The 14,604-nt window shown below is 44.1% G+C and overlaps 1 protein-coding gene across 11 annotated transcripts in view; it reads left to right on the forward strand.

Annotated features, from left to right (window-relative positions):
* mub (poly(rC)-binding protein mub) overlaps positions 1 to 14,604 on the forward strand; it is a 400,625-nt gene that overhangs the window by 316,542 nt on the left and 69,479 nt on the right. For all 11 annotated transcript variants that reach the window (XR_011712083.1, XM_071657048.1, XM_071657042.1 and 8 more), the window contains one exon: positions 8,495 to 8,611. Coding sequence is in view for 9 of the 11 variants with exons in the window: in XM_071657048.1 (XP_071513149.1) it covers positions 8,495 to 8,611 (117 nt within the window). In the remaining 2 variants the exon portion in view is untranslated. The remainder of the gene's footprint in view (positions 1 to 8,494; positions 8,612 to 14,604) is intronic.

The following is a 14,604-nucleotide window of genomic DNA, read 5'->3' on the forward strand; positions in this document are numbered from 1 at the left end:
CCTTTTAAGCAGCGTCGAAAAAAGAAATCTCAAATTAGTCCTCTGAACCTCCTTGAAGTGTTTTAATTGACGTGTAGAGGTTTTTTTTGGGGCGGGGACGGGTGGGAATAGGGAATTGGGTACTAAGAGGGAGGGTTTCAAGAGCTTAATAGGAAGGGCTGACAGTAGGATGACGATGTATTGCGATAGCGTATGGAGTATAAATACCTATTGAAATCTTCGGAGGGTCTTGAGCCCATTACAGCCCGGGCTGTTGGATTGGGTCGTTTGCTCGACCAAGCTGTTGGAAGCCGCTGCCCTTGTGCCTTCATATATCCCCCACAGCCTAGCAGTTGTGGTACACTTTGTAAACACTTGTCCAGTGACAGTCTTTTTAAACTTCCTTGTTGTACATCCCATCCTGTTTCCAATAGTGGCTGGCAAGGTCTCTTGGGCCCCGAATGTTTAAAGAGACGGAAAATATAATTTACATAGAGATCAAGTACAAGGATGTCTGATTTGTTCCAAGTTGTGAACAGAGGAGGTCAATAATTGTTTTAGGTATTTTGTCTAAACCTTTATATAGACAAAACTTGTCTTTGTTGGAGTGGGTGAAAGGGTTAGAGTTTGAGGTTGGTGATGTGCACCAGATGATGGGAGTGGCTGAAGGGTGTATAGGTTGGGGAAAGTGGTGCGATCGGCGTGGGTGACGGGCGTTGTGGCTGGTGTGGTAGGGGTGGATGAAAGGCGTTGGGGGTGGAGCAGCTGGATTCATCGCCTGTTATCATCCTGGCTGGAGGAGTGTAGCCAGCCATGCCTTGTGACTTACATGGAGGTTCCTCGTACAGAGGACATAACTAACAGCAGTTGGAGATGAGGTCTAGGGCTTAGGGGATGCGAGGAAATTAAGTGGAGTTGGGAAAACAGTATGCGAGGCTTTGGAAATTTGGTCAGACGAATGTTGATCCAGGTGACATAGGCGCAAATGTGTGTTTGTTACAGTTGGCAACACCGCTGTGGCCCTGATGTGGAAAACCCATGATGTAGATTGTTGTTGTTGATCAGGAATTATCCAGTGAGGAAACATCTGTAGATGGCTGCTTCCCACAGTTTCTGTTTGGTGACCTCCCATTCGAGGATAGGCGTTAATGACACCACGTTCTTCGCTCGAACAGCTAAGATGTGGAATTTACTTCATCTTTCGCCTTTCTCTCTCCATGCAGCCTTTAACAGTCAGGCCTACAAACACTTGCGGAGTCCCAATTCATTTCTACTTTTTTTCCTTCTTTTCTTTCTCCCGAGATGACCTGTGCTTACAGGGGGATGTTTTCCCCGTTGGATGTCGTTGATAGGAACAAGTTAACTAATCATAAACATGTTTAAGATCAAGGTTGGCTGGGGTACGTGTGAAAGCTCAAAGATTTGTAGGTGCAACTGGGATGCATGTGAAAGCATGTGAATTATCATGCGAATTCGAAGGCTGGATCGTCATTACCCAAACAGACAGTTGCGGAAGAGTAACAGTTCACATTACGAAGGTGCTGCTGCCTCCTGACTGAAAGCTCTGGTCCCAAGGGCACAATTAGCTGACGTAGGACGCAGTTAAAAGAAAAGAAAATAATAGTCGCATCCTGTTTCTCCTATAGTAGATAAACGATGATATCCACTCCCAGCTGGGGCGAAATTTTTATCGCCTTAACGGAAAGAATAAGCAAAACAGGTGACCGAACGTGAAAGTCTGAGCGTTAACAGGAAAGACGCGTCAGAGACTTGCGTTCGTCGTCACCTGTAACCTCAACCCTGGTGGGCGCAAGAACGACACTACCGAACCCCCCTTGAGATGGCATATTAGACATTAAGAACAGTTCAGACCATGAGAAGCATGAGAAGTCTTGATACCCAGAGCATCACACGTCGTTCGAGTGTGGGTTACCAATGTTTATTATTAACACGAATGGATTAAGCTGATGAAACTGCGTCCAAAAGGTCCCGTGCGGGAGCGGGAAGTTTACGCGAGTCTTCCATTGTTTATTGATGTTTTACTGTGTGTGTTGGGGAAGTGCGTGTGTGTGTAATGGCCGTCTCTCGTTGATGGGAGGTGTGGGTGGTGGTGGTTGATGGACGGGTATGCGTGTCGACGGGAGCCCGTGGTGATAAAGGTGACGTGAGAGTTGAGGAACCTTTCGTACAAGCGGTGAATGGGCAGCTCACTCAGCCCAAGGCTGTAATGGTAGAAGGGCTCCTGAAGACTGCGACATGGGGCTCTGAGGGATGTAAGATGGTTGCACAGTGGCCGTGTATATGGTTTTGTAGGTACACTGGAAGAGCACTTGTCTACTCCTTCGGTACACTTCCTCCATACTGCAAAGGTCCAGCCAGTCATATCTGCTTTCCGTACGGAGGAGGTTCCAGTGTCCGGCGTACGATCGAACATTCGTATCCGATGCTGAGGTTTAGGTGTTTTTTTTTTTTTTTTGTGATGGCGTAATGAATCTGGACGTGGTCCAACTCGTCACCGGCGCAGAATTGCATAAGACGTCAGTGAACGTGTGTAATATACTGAGGCCCAGTTGGGCTGGGTTGGTTAATGGCTCTTAATTGGTAGAGTTGAATGTGGAAGGTCACTTGGTTATTTTCCGTGACCGTATAAAGGCGAGCTTCCCAACAACGATCGACAGTTAAAATGTCGTCTTTGAACTCGAAGATTACATTTCTTTTCCTCTTCCCAGGCTCTCTTGGCCTTCCCCATTCCTCCTCCATCTCACCCCTCATCTTAGTTCCTGTTCCATCCATTTATCTTTTCCATTCATATCATCTTCCTCTTTCTCCATTTCTTTAACATTCTTCCATTCCCTTCCCCATCATTTACTCTTTTCTGCCTGTATCTTCCTCCCATTCTTTCTCTAGTTGCTCGTCTCCACCCTGCCTGTACTTCTTCCTCTGTCCCACCTTGCGTCTCTCCCGTGCAATTCGTTTTACCTCCTCCGCTTCCTCACAGTGATGATATAGGCATTAATCTTTATAGTGTATTACCGCGGGAGCGTCTTCAATACGTTTTTCACTTCGTATGCCATTACCCAGTGTGATTATTCACTGCAGATTGCTTTCAACAGGAAGGGGAGGTGGATATCTTGGTCTTGGGAAAACAGGCGGGGATGGCTGACTTGTCTTAGTTGCTGGTGGACTGCAGACCTTCCTTATGCACGTGTGTGTGTGTGTGTGTGTGTGTGTTTGTGTCAGTACTTTATCATGGAGACCATCGTATGGATGTTGGCCAGACCTCTTGTGCCCTTATGAGGGCGAGGATGCAGCATTCACCACTCCCTGGGTGAGAGGCTGCTCCTATCACCTGTGGCTGGGGGGGAGCCTCCAGCATGTTGTGTTTAGAATTAACCATAATGTCATTGTTCGTTTATGCTCGTCATGACCTCCATGAGTCTCTTCAGTCTCATTTTACATGAGTTTAGGGAGTGGCGCGAACTCCCTGGTCTGCTCACGAAGTTGGAGTGTAAGCCATGTATCTGGTTGACGTTTCGCCAGTAACTGATGAAATCGTGAGTTTTAAGGCGACTTGGGATACGATTTTATAATATTTAGCTTTTAGGAGGTGGCCTAGATGGATGGGTGTGTGCCTGTGTGTGTGTGTGTGTGTGATAAGCAGAGCTGTAGCGGTGCAGTATTGAAAAATGTAGCGCCATGTACATTGATGGGATATGCCAAAAAACAAAACAAGACAAGATAAGTACGTACCAGTGAAGAATGTTAGTGAAGGCTTGGAGACGAAACCTCTGACCAACTGAACGATTGCTCCTACACTGATGGTGAGGGAAAAGAAAGCAGACGGAAGTAGGCTATTTATGACAAGTTATATTTTTTATGGGGGTTCGTTACAGTTCATGAAATGCATTTTTTTTTTTTCTTTTTAACGCTGTTGCCTCTTGCGTTAGCGAGTTGGCTTCAGGAACAAACTAACTATGGCCTCATTTCCACGCTTGTTTCTGATGCTTCGTCGTTAATGCGGTGGGGGACGGGGATCTGTTATGTATCAAAGAACTGTTTAATGTGTGAATCTGTCTTGAAATCAGTCTGCCCACCATCGTTAGAACGCTGATCACGAAATGCAGTGAACAAGTTCAGTGAAGAGAGACATGATTTTCGATCGGTCATGCGTCAGCGGACTTGAGGAAAACACACATTCAGACGAGCTGCTCCTTGGATGATCAGCGAATCTCGAGTGTATATCATCGTCACAGATCATAAAAAGAAATGGAAGTGTATTCTGCAGTTCAGAGTGCGACTCTGTCAACACCTCCCACCAATAATGTCTGTGGCAGTCGAGCTTAAAAACTTGACACCAGCCCATCGTCCAGTGTAGCGGCCCAACCTTCCCAACCGCATTTGTAAAAGATTTATGATAGCTGAACCTGGCTGCTCCAGGCTCGAGAGTCTGTTGTCCTTCCTGGATTATCTTTCCTTCAAAAATGATAATGGAGTTTTCGTATGCATGTATACTCCCATGTTTACACTTCATGCGCGCGCGTTTTTCTCCTCCGCTGTGGCTATGCCAAGCTGCTGTGGGAGATGGCATCATGGACATAAGGAAGGGGTAGAGTATTTGCCCCGCCATATTAGCCGCAGTGGACTGCACGAAATCGGAGGCGGTACACCTTATCCCTGGTGGGCAAATCGGGGACCCCTGTCTGGAAAAATGTTGGCTCTCTCTCTCTCTCTCTCTCTCTCTCTCTCTCTCTCTTAAAATGCCTTAAGGGGATGTCGTGAGTTGGGTGACTTGGAAGAAATGAATTTCCTGTACTGGAGATTGCCGCCGCGGCCGACCTCGCTGAAATGCCTTTGCCCACCTGGAAGCATCCTGGAACAGACAGACCCCTAGAGTAGTCCCTGATGAACCATTTCGAAACGGATCCCCGCCAGACGTTGCCACGCCGTGGTGTTCTTGGGTGAGATTGAGGTCGGACCCAATGTCCTTCCCTGACGGAAGGGTCATTTGTGGTGGTGGATGGATGCAAGGCGAACGGAGGTACTGATCCGGTCTATGGGGTTTACTCCAGGCGTACACAGAGTATACTCCTATACAGAGGCACTAGTGTGGTCATCTGGCTGCGAGTGTGTTCTGATGCATGTAGCGCGCAACGATCGCTCCCTCCCTCCCTCCTAGCGAGGTGCCAGGGTGGAATGATTTGAGGAATTGCATGCTACTCGGTTCCAGCCTTACGAAAAAGTGTCTGTGAGCCGTCGTAGAGGATGACTTACGGTCGATGTTATCTGGAGTTGTCACTGTCTTGCCTTCACAAACAGTGGCAGAACTGGGCTGTTAGGACCTCGAGGCGGGAGAACACGACACCAGAAAACAAGTTCTGGGAGTTCACTGACACACCTGATGCTAACCAAGTCTGTAGAAAAATTATATATATATATATATTCCCATGAGTTCAGGGGGAAAGTGAAGCACCATAAGTTCCCAAGTGCACTTTCGTGTAATAATCACATCATCACGGGAGATACAAGAAAGAAATGTAACAGTCAACAGTTGATATACAACGAAGAGACGTAGGTAGGACGCCATTTGGTGAAACAAGTGATTGTCCGAGACAGACAACGAGCGCATCATAAAATATAAAATGATTATGTGGAGAAGGGGAATTTTTAACAAATTTTTTCAACGATAAAGCTATCCAATTTGTATAGACCTACACTAATATTAACGTTATATATATATATATATATATATATATATATATATATATATATATATATATATATATATATATATATATATAATCCTCCCCTCTTGTTTTTGATTTTTCAAAAGAAGGAACAGAGAAGAGGGGCCAAGTGAGGATTTCCCTCAAATGCTCAGTCCTCTGTTCTTAACGCTACCTCGCTAACGCGGGAGATGGCAAATAGTAAAAAAAAAGTATATATATATATATATATATATATATATATATATATATTTTTTTTCAAACTATTCGCCATTTCCCGCATTAGCGAGGTAGCGTTAAGAACAGAGGACTGGGCCTTCGAGGGAATATCCTAACCTGGCCCCCTTCTCTGTTCCTTCTTTTGGAAAATTAAAAAAAAGAAAAAAAATATGAGAGGGGAGGATTTCCAGCCCCCCGCTCCCTCCCCTTTTAGTCGCCTTCTACGACACGCAGGGAATACGTGGGAAGTATTCTTTCTCCCCTATCCCCAGGGATAATATATATATATATATATATATATATATATATATATATATATATATATATATATATATATATATATATATATATATTCCTATGAGTCCACGGGGAAAATGAAACATGTTTACCAAATGGCGTCCTAGCTTCGTCTCTTCGATGTATGTGATTATTACACGAAAGTGCACTTGGGAACTTTTCGTGTTTCATTTTCCCCGTGGACTCATAGGAACATATATATATATATATATATATATATATATATATATATATATATATATATATATATATATATATATATATATATGTATGTATGTATAAAACCCAGGATCAACTTTTCTAAGAGTCCTGGTGTTACCCAATATCTGTTCCTAGATGCTCGTGTTGCCCAAGGCTGCGCTATTTTAAGTAGCAGGGAAATGCGGACTCCTTTGGAGTGAGAAATTCTTTCACGAGACTTGCGCTTGCATTGACGCAGTCTTGTCAAAGGTAACTTTTCACACGCAGTGTAACCTCATAGAGCAGGCGGAGCCCGGTAACACCATAGATTAGATTGTAGATGCTTTTGGAGACGCGAAAACTGTTCCCTGTCAAACATATCCTGCTGTAACTCAGACCACTTTTAAAGTTTTGGAGTGTCTCCAACGGCTTCGTGAATCCATGGCCACTCCCAGACGTCCTGGACCCCATCATTAAGACACTGTATTATGTTTTCCACCTTCAGACAGCTCTTTGGCACTCGCCACCAGTTGGCTCATTGAGTGTTGTCTCCTGTGGTTGGTTGCAGCGCCTCGCGTCCAAGGTCTAGTAGGCTGACGAGTTGCTCTTCCATTTTAGCGGTTTTATCCCATAAGCACGACGGTTCGATCCCTGGTGATGATGATGCCGCCACTACCTGGTAGGTCTCGGGCCAGACCAGTACACCGTATGGTCGTGCTGCCGTCATGCTGAAGAGGTTTCAAGTTGATGTCCCTTTCACCAATTTCTCTGTTGGACAGCGTGTCCTGCAGGTAGTGTTTGTTTCGTCCGTTTTACCGGTCATTATCTGCACCAGCGTCATGACTTTGCTCCCGCTCCCCTCCCACCTGCCCAGCCAGCGTCCTTAGTGGTTCCCGGTGCCTGAGGGAGATGTGGCCTGTCATGGTGGCCCCTGGCCCCGCTGAGTAACAGCCAGATCCAACCCACTCCTCCATCGGGCCAGCAGAGCCTGTTGCCATCCTGGAGTCGCGACCGAGGTTGAGCAGTTGTACAATTTGGCAGATCATCTTTAAAGTAGGTGAATATATATATATATATATATATATATATATATATATATATATATATATATATATATATATATACATATATATTTGGGTTCTTGATCGGGAACGCCATTTACCAGGGCGTTTGGACTCCCTCCTGTGTGTCTCGCTAGCGTTCTGGTTTTCTGTTTTTCTCGCGTCAGCTCCCCGTGTTCTCATCACGTTTGCAGAGGCGCGGTTTCAGTATATAATTTGTGCCATTTGGCGCACGTTTCCATCTCCCCCCCTCCCCCCTTCAAGAATATTTCTTTCCCACCCTCTGCTTTAAAATCGATAACTCCGGGCAGGTCTCCCAGTTCACGGAACTCTTGCCACAGTCTCTGAAAAGTTGTGTTGGGGTGGGGTAAAACAAACAGACATGGAAAGCAAATCATCTACGTATGTTAAGACTGAAGTTGACTCATCATTAAACTGTTGTAAGGCATTCGGTATCAGGTTAAGACTCCTTCACTGCCCTGGGGACTTCGATGTTGAGGGCTTAACGCTTAAGTGCCAATGCGGTGTGAGTGGTCATAACAGCACCCTGTGTTTGCCGATAATGAGGTGCTGCAGCTTCAAGAAGACACTGGGCGTCCGCGCATCAAAACACGGGACTCTTATCACTCCAGCAAGGACTTCTCTCGAGGTTCTTTTGCGAATTCGTGACACTTCTGTGTATAACTTTATAAACCTGAGTGAACTTCGCTAGCCAAGTTCGGTGCTTTGGTCGGGGTCTCGAATCATTTTTATCAAAACTGACCCCAAGCGATTTGGTTACTTTAAGCTTGCACATTACTCATATTTATTAAAGTAATTTTGCGATGGTGTGGATAATGCGGCCAGCGTTATCTGAGGTTCGCGTGCGAACGATGTGGTATTAATAGTGTGTAATTAGGCATTAGTGTTCTAGCGCCCTCTTTATTGTGTTATTAACACTTTCTTTTTTAAGATTAGAATCGAGTTCATTGCGTCAGATGTTTATACTTAATGAGAGGTTTTTTTATAAAACATTTTATGTCTTCCTCCTTGCAGTCGGGTGCGAAGATAAACATCAGCGATGGCTCCTGCCCGGAGAGGATCGTCACCGTTACCGGCAGCACTGATAGCATCTTCACCGCCTTCAAGCTCATCTGCGCCAAGTTTGAGGAGGTGAGTACCTTCTTGCCTTCCCCCTTTTCCCTCCCCTTCCCTTTGGCACAGCGGCCATTCGGGCAGGAGGCCGCTGCTGTACTAATAAAGCTAAGTATTGTTTTATTCTCCATTGCTTTAATCAGTGGTATATTTATTTTTTTTTCAGAGTCTTGGTTACTTTAGCCTCTTACCAGTTGGTATATTTACGTTTAGACTCTCCTCGAGTTTAATGGCCATTAAAGATGTATTATGTGTTCGGTCAGTATGTTGTGTATGTATTACCCAAGATGTACGCATAGCAACTAGTTCAGGAGGAGGCGGGGCTGAAGGAGAGCCGTTGCCTTATTAGGGGGAATAAGTGTATTTTCAAGCGCCCAGATGTGCAGTAGAATCGAGGGATGAAGGTTGTGTACTGCTGGCCGTATGTTTAGTGCCACCCTCACATCACCGACAGGAGGTGATTGCTAATAGGGTTGTGTTCCCGCCCACGCTGACAATACCGAGAATACTCGGTTTATATAGAGTGTATTTACCGTCCCCTTTTGTACATATTACTAAGGGTGATAAGGGAGTAAAAACTTTAGAGGGAGTGACAATGTTTACTCGTTAATTCCCTCTTTTTTTTAGGCTTGCTGTCGAATATATCTTGCCTCGAACCCCATGTTCGGAGGAGGGTGGAGTACGGCAGCACCCGTTGTCTGTATACATTGTCCTCAGAAAACCTTGTTCGCTGCCCCTATACATGTTATTACTTTCTCCTTTGTATTTGATTGCCAAGTGTAGTCGTCGAGGTATGGAATTGGCAGGGTTCCTGTAGTATTGTAGGTCCATGTTTTGGTTCCTTTGGGTCTTGATCTCTAGAATGAGACGAGTCCCTAATGAAGTTTTGCAGGATGCAGCCGCCTGATCGTGCGTTCTGAGCACCCAGCGTGCCTAGAAATCTCACGTGTCCCAACACTGTCTTGCCTCCAAGTGAGAATTCGGGCTTTCTCCTGATAAAGGCAGGGGCCACCACCTTGAAGCACAGGGGAAAGAAATTCAACTCCCAGAAGCGAAATTCCTGAAATAAGTAGGCAGCCTGGAAGAGTAAAGAAAGAACGTCGTTTACTCAAGATAGCAGGAGGCACACTGAGGCGGGTTGCTGTTGCTCACACAGTTAGAATGACTAGTCTCAGTGACCAAATGTACGACGATTTCACCCTAAGAGCATGATATGCTTGCTCCAACGATACACCTTATCTGTGTATCGCCTTTGAAAATATATAGAACGGACGTTTTTTTTCGGACACCGCAGCGTGTGGAAAACAGTGGAAAACAGTCGACCATTCAGGGTGTTACAATGGAAGGATGGGTTAGAATTTTTTTTTGAGATTTCATCCCCTTCAGTATAACTGCTCGATCCTGACCTCTGACCTGACCCTGAAGTGTCTCATTGTCGAGGATCGTACCGACATGCTTAAGCGGTTAAAGTCGAGTGAATATGAAGCGGTCCAGAACCGTTGCCCTGGGGATATGATCGAAAATTGAAAGTTGTTGACGCGCACCTACCACCCTGGACTGCTGTCTGATGTATGAGCACGACGTAGTAGGTGTCACATCCAGAGGTAGAGTAATGCTGGACAATTTGCCTCCCTAAGATCACCAGATTTTTATGCATTATCCGGAATTGTAACTGTCACCGTCGAGAGAGAGTAACGCCGTTAGGGAGTGACTTGTTACATTCGTGACACGTCGAAGGTAAACGATGTCTTACAGACGCCCCACATTAAGAAGGTTCAACCTCACGAAAGTCAAATTTGATGTTTATGAAAAACAGATATATCTGTTTCATGTATCATTAGTAACCAAAAAAAAAAAAGATGTAAAGTTATTGCAAAACGTTAAACCCACATTGTTGTCATAATTTGACAAGGAAACATAAATAAAGGATAAAAGGTTGAAAGTAAGATGTACGGCCATGATTAAGGCATTTTTTTTGGCCCGTTGCTGATATCAAGAGTTGTTCAGCTTTATTTTTTTTTTTCCCTGAAGGCGTCTTTAAAATATGTGAAGGATTTAGGGTGGCGGGCGGCGCGAGAGGTCAAAGTCTCCCAAATATACAACCAAATCTGATAAAAAGTTTCCTAAATAAAACAGTTTCCAGATGCAGCTAACCTCAGTAAGTACGAGTATTTGATATATATATATATATATATATATATATATATATATATATATATATATATATATATATATATATTTTTTTTTTTTTTTTTCTTTCATACTATTCGCCATTTCCCGCGATAGCGAGGTAGCGTTAAGAACAGAGGACTGGGCCTTTGAGGGAATATCCACACACACATATATGTATATATATATATATATATATATATATATATATATATATATATATATATATATAATAGAGAGAGAGAGGGGGGGGGAGGCATGGTTTATATTTGTAGAATGAGGTACCTTGCGGTAACGACATCATATTAAAAACCAGATAGAAACAGCATCATGAGCCTCGTCTGTGACAAGTTAAAGCCATCTCGACTTGAAGCAGGGAGTCTGGTTCGAGAAAGTCTTGCTCCAGCGGCCCTGGTACTGTATCTTTAATCCATCACAGTAAAATATAATTAAAAGTGAGTCAGGGTTGAATTAATCAGCTTTTGCTCCTACGGTATAGCTAGAAGCCACGCTGTGCCTCATTAAATATGTTAGACACTGCACCGCTTGGGTGGTGGCGGGTGGTTGAGGGTGGGGTTAAGGGGTTAGACCCCCGAGCATGGTGGCGCGGAGTCGGGAGGAAAACTCGTCGGCCATATTTTACCGCCGTGTTTACTGATTGCTAATTTATAGTGACGTGGTAAACAAGGCGACGTTCGCTTTCGAGGTCCAACTGTGGTTATTGGCTCCGACGCTGCCTGCCGCCCGCCTGAGATACGACCTGCCTCAGGACCTGCGCTCGTTAGGAAGGTGACGCATCGCGGTATTTGCGCCCGCAGGAACGGTGAGAGAGAGAGAGAGGAATCTACGTATACATTTGTGATGTCGCGGGAGTTTTGTCGTAATTTTATATGTATATTATGGAGCCAGCAGTCCTCGTTACTCACATATCCTGCTGTGCTTCAGTAGGAATACAGTAAATTTCGGCGGACTGGTAATATACGGTAATATACAAGCGGAAGCGATCGAATGCGTTTAGATAAGTCTCACTTATCGTAAGAAGTGAAGACTTTAAGCCTCTTGTTTGGATTTTACAGCAGTAAATATTGCGTTGCTTTTAAACATTTAATTGTGTGTGTGTGTGTGTGTGTGTGTGTGTGTGTGTGTGTGTGTGTGTAGATCACACACATTGTTGAATGTGGCGTGAAATGAAAATTGCAGGGCCTGAAGTGTTAAATCTTTTTTAAGTAGTGAACGTCTTTGAATCCCACAAAAACGTTGATTTTAAGTGTGGAAAATCGCCTTGTGTGTTACATTTACCATAAGGAAGTGAAGGGCGCACTGTTTGTTAAGTAATAATTTACAGTGAATGGTAGGATAGATTAAGCTTCCCTTATTATTTTTTTCCAATTATATTCTTCAAAGGTTGAAGTCAGGGTCGAACCTGCTTGTTTGATAATCGTGTTAGTGTTAGAGGTAAGGATCGCGCACACCCACAGGGTTTGACATTCATGTCCAGGAGGTGAAGATATCTAGCCTTGGAACCCTGGCTCATGTATGTGATTATTGGCGCATTCTGAATGAGTCATATTCAACGCAAGTAATCATCTGGTTCGTAAAGTCTTGTTGTAATTGACCCAACTCTCTTTGTTTTTGTTTTGTTTTTATCTTTATGGGATCATATTACTCTATATTGAAAATGGAAGGGAATCGATTGTCCCTCGCTTGATATTGAAATGTATGTGAATGCTTTATTGACTGTCGTAATCATTTGTGGTGATGAATATACTTGGAATATCTCGTACTTCGGAATCGCGCGGGTTGCGTGGTTTGTAGTTTGCAAGTAGGTGGAATCGTGTGAAGTTTAGGAGCGAAGTTCCCTCGCTGATTTATGTCGACATCCCTATATCTGCTTCATCGGAATATGGTGCTGTTAATGTAGTTGGCAAATTGATGGTGGAGTGGGCGACATCTGTTCAAGTTTACGTGATTGAAACATATTGATGTCATCTGATATATTTACATTTTGAGTTTGCATACGTGGTCTTGAAATTTTTTTTTTCTCGAAAGTTTGAAAAAGAAGCGAACACGTATTTTGCAAGTAGGTCGATATCAAAGTAATTAGCAAGAAACTTTATCACAAGCTTTCGCTTTCTGCGCCAGAGAGCCTTACTCAACGTAAATTGGTTGTTTCGAAATTTACATCATAATAGGAGTGCCCGTAAAATAATATAGTTTGTTGATACTGAAACAACAGTTCTTTCGAAAATCCGGATTTTTTTTCCCCGGGAGATGGTTCACACCGGCTGAAAAGCCGGAAGAATTAACTTTTATGATACAATGGATCACAGTTGTAGGGTAGGCTAGGAGCCGTTCTCGTACCCGGACTTAACCTAACCCTAACCTGCTCTGTGAGTTTGGCCCATGCCTCACGGAACCGTTAACGGCGACGCTCGACGCGCTCAAAATCGGTATTTTGATATTTTATTTACGTTATGCTGAACACTTTGCGATTTCTTGAGAAGTGATGAGTAACATCTAGATCGGGCGTCCAATTTTTATAAGTGGGCCACATAAGTGGGCCACACATGGTCCATATGTGTTGCGGGGCCCGTTCCATGATGTGTGATTGTCGTGAAATTGAACACGAACTCTCTATAATTATGTAATTAATTCTGCTTCAGTTAGTTATAATGATTCGAGCCTGCAGGCATGACACCTCACCGGCGGTCGGTGGCATAACGGTAGTGGCGGGCGGAGGGTAGGTAGGCCCTGCCGGCCCTAGTAGTAAGTAAGTAGTTCGTGTGTAAAAAGAAAAAAGAAATAATGCTGAAATTCTGAGGCGGGCCTCAACGAGGGGCCCGGGCGGCATGGTGGACGGATGTGATCACTGCCTCATCCATCAGGTTAGGCATGTTATACCTTCCCGCGGGCGGGGAGATGGGAGGAATTTTGCAAATGTATATGTCCTTCGAGAGTCAACATCTGATTGATATATCAGCGTACTTAGAAAGAAAAAAAAAAAAGGAACTTCTTAAAATCATCTGAACTGACATATGCTCATTAGTCAATAGAGTTCATGTCCGAAAGTAGTTTCAGTGGCTGATTTACGTCGGGTACTTAATGTAGAGTTTCAGTGGCTGATTTACGTCGGGTACTTAATGTAGAGTTTCAGTGGCTGATTCACGTCGGGTACTTAATGTAGAGTTTCAGTGGTTGATTTACGTCGGGTACTTAATGTAGAGTTTCAGTGGTTGATTTACGTCGGGTACTTAATGTAGAGTTTCATTGGTTGATTTACGTCGGGTACTTAATGTAGAGTTTCAGTGGCTGATTCACGTCGGGTACTTAATGTAGAGTTTCAGTGGCTGATTTACGTCGGGTACTTAATGTAGTTTCAGTGGTTGATTTACGTCGGGTACTTAATGTAGAGTTTCAGTGGCTGATTCACGTCGGGTACTTAAGGTCGAAAAAGCAAACAGCTTCGGTGGTCGTCAGGGAAATCACCGCTAACGATTGTACGTGGCACAGAAGCTTCGTCCGTTTCTCGTAATGGTGTTTTTTTTTTTTTTTTTTAAAGTTTCCATCAACCGATAAATTTGGGGCACAGCAAATCTCTCTGGGCGGGAGTTCCCCAGCTGAGCCCGCTTCCTTGCATCCACGCATCAACAACGCTTAGGGAGGGGGAGTCATGGGACATGCGTAATATTCTCACGGGTAAGAAAAAGCACATAGAAAAACCCTGTACTGTTTACTAATATACTACCCATTACATTGTTTGTGTGTGGGGGTCAAAACTTAAGCATTTTTCATTTTTTCCAGCGTTCGCTGCTTATGATACAACCCTCCTTGATGCAGGTGCT

Source organism: Panulirus ornatus, chromosome 64, assembly GCF_036320965.1.
Source record: "Panulirus ornatus isolate Po-2019 chromosome 64, ASM3632096v1, whole genome shotgun sequence".
Lineage (NCBI taxonomy): Eukaryota > Metazoa > Arthropoda > Malacostraca > Decapoda > Palinuridae > Panulirus > Panulirus ornatus.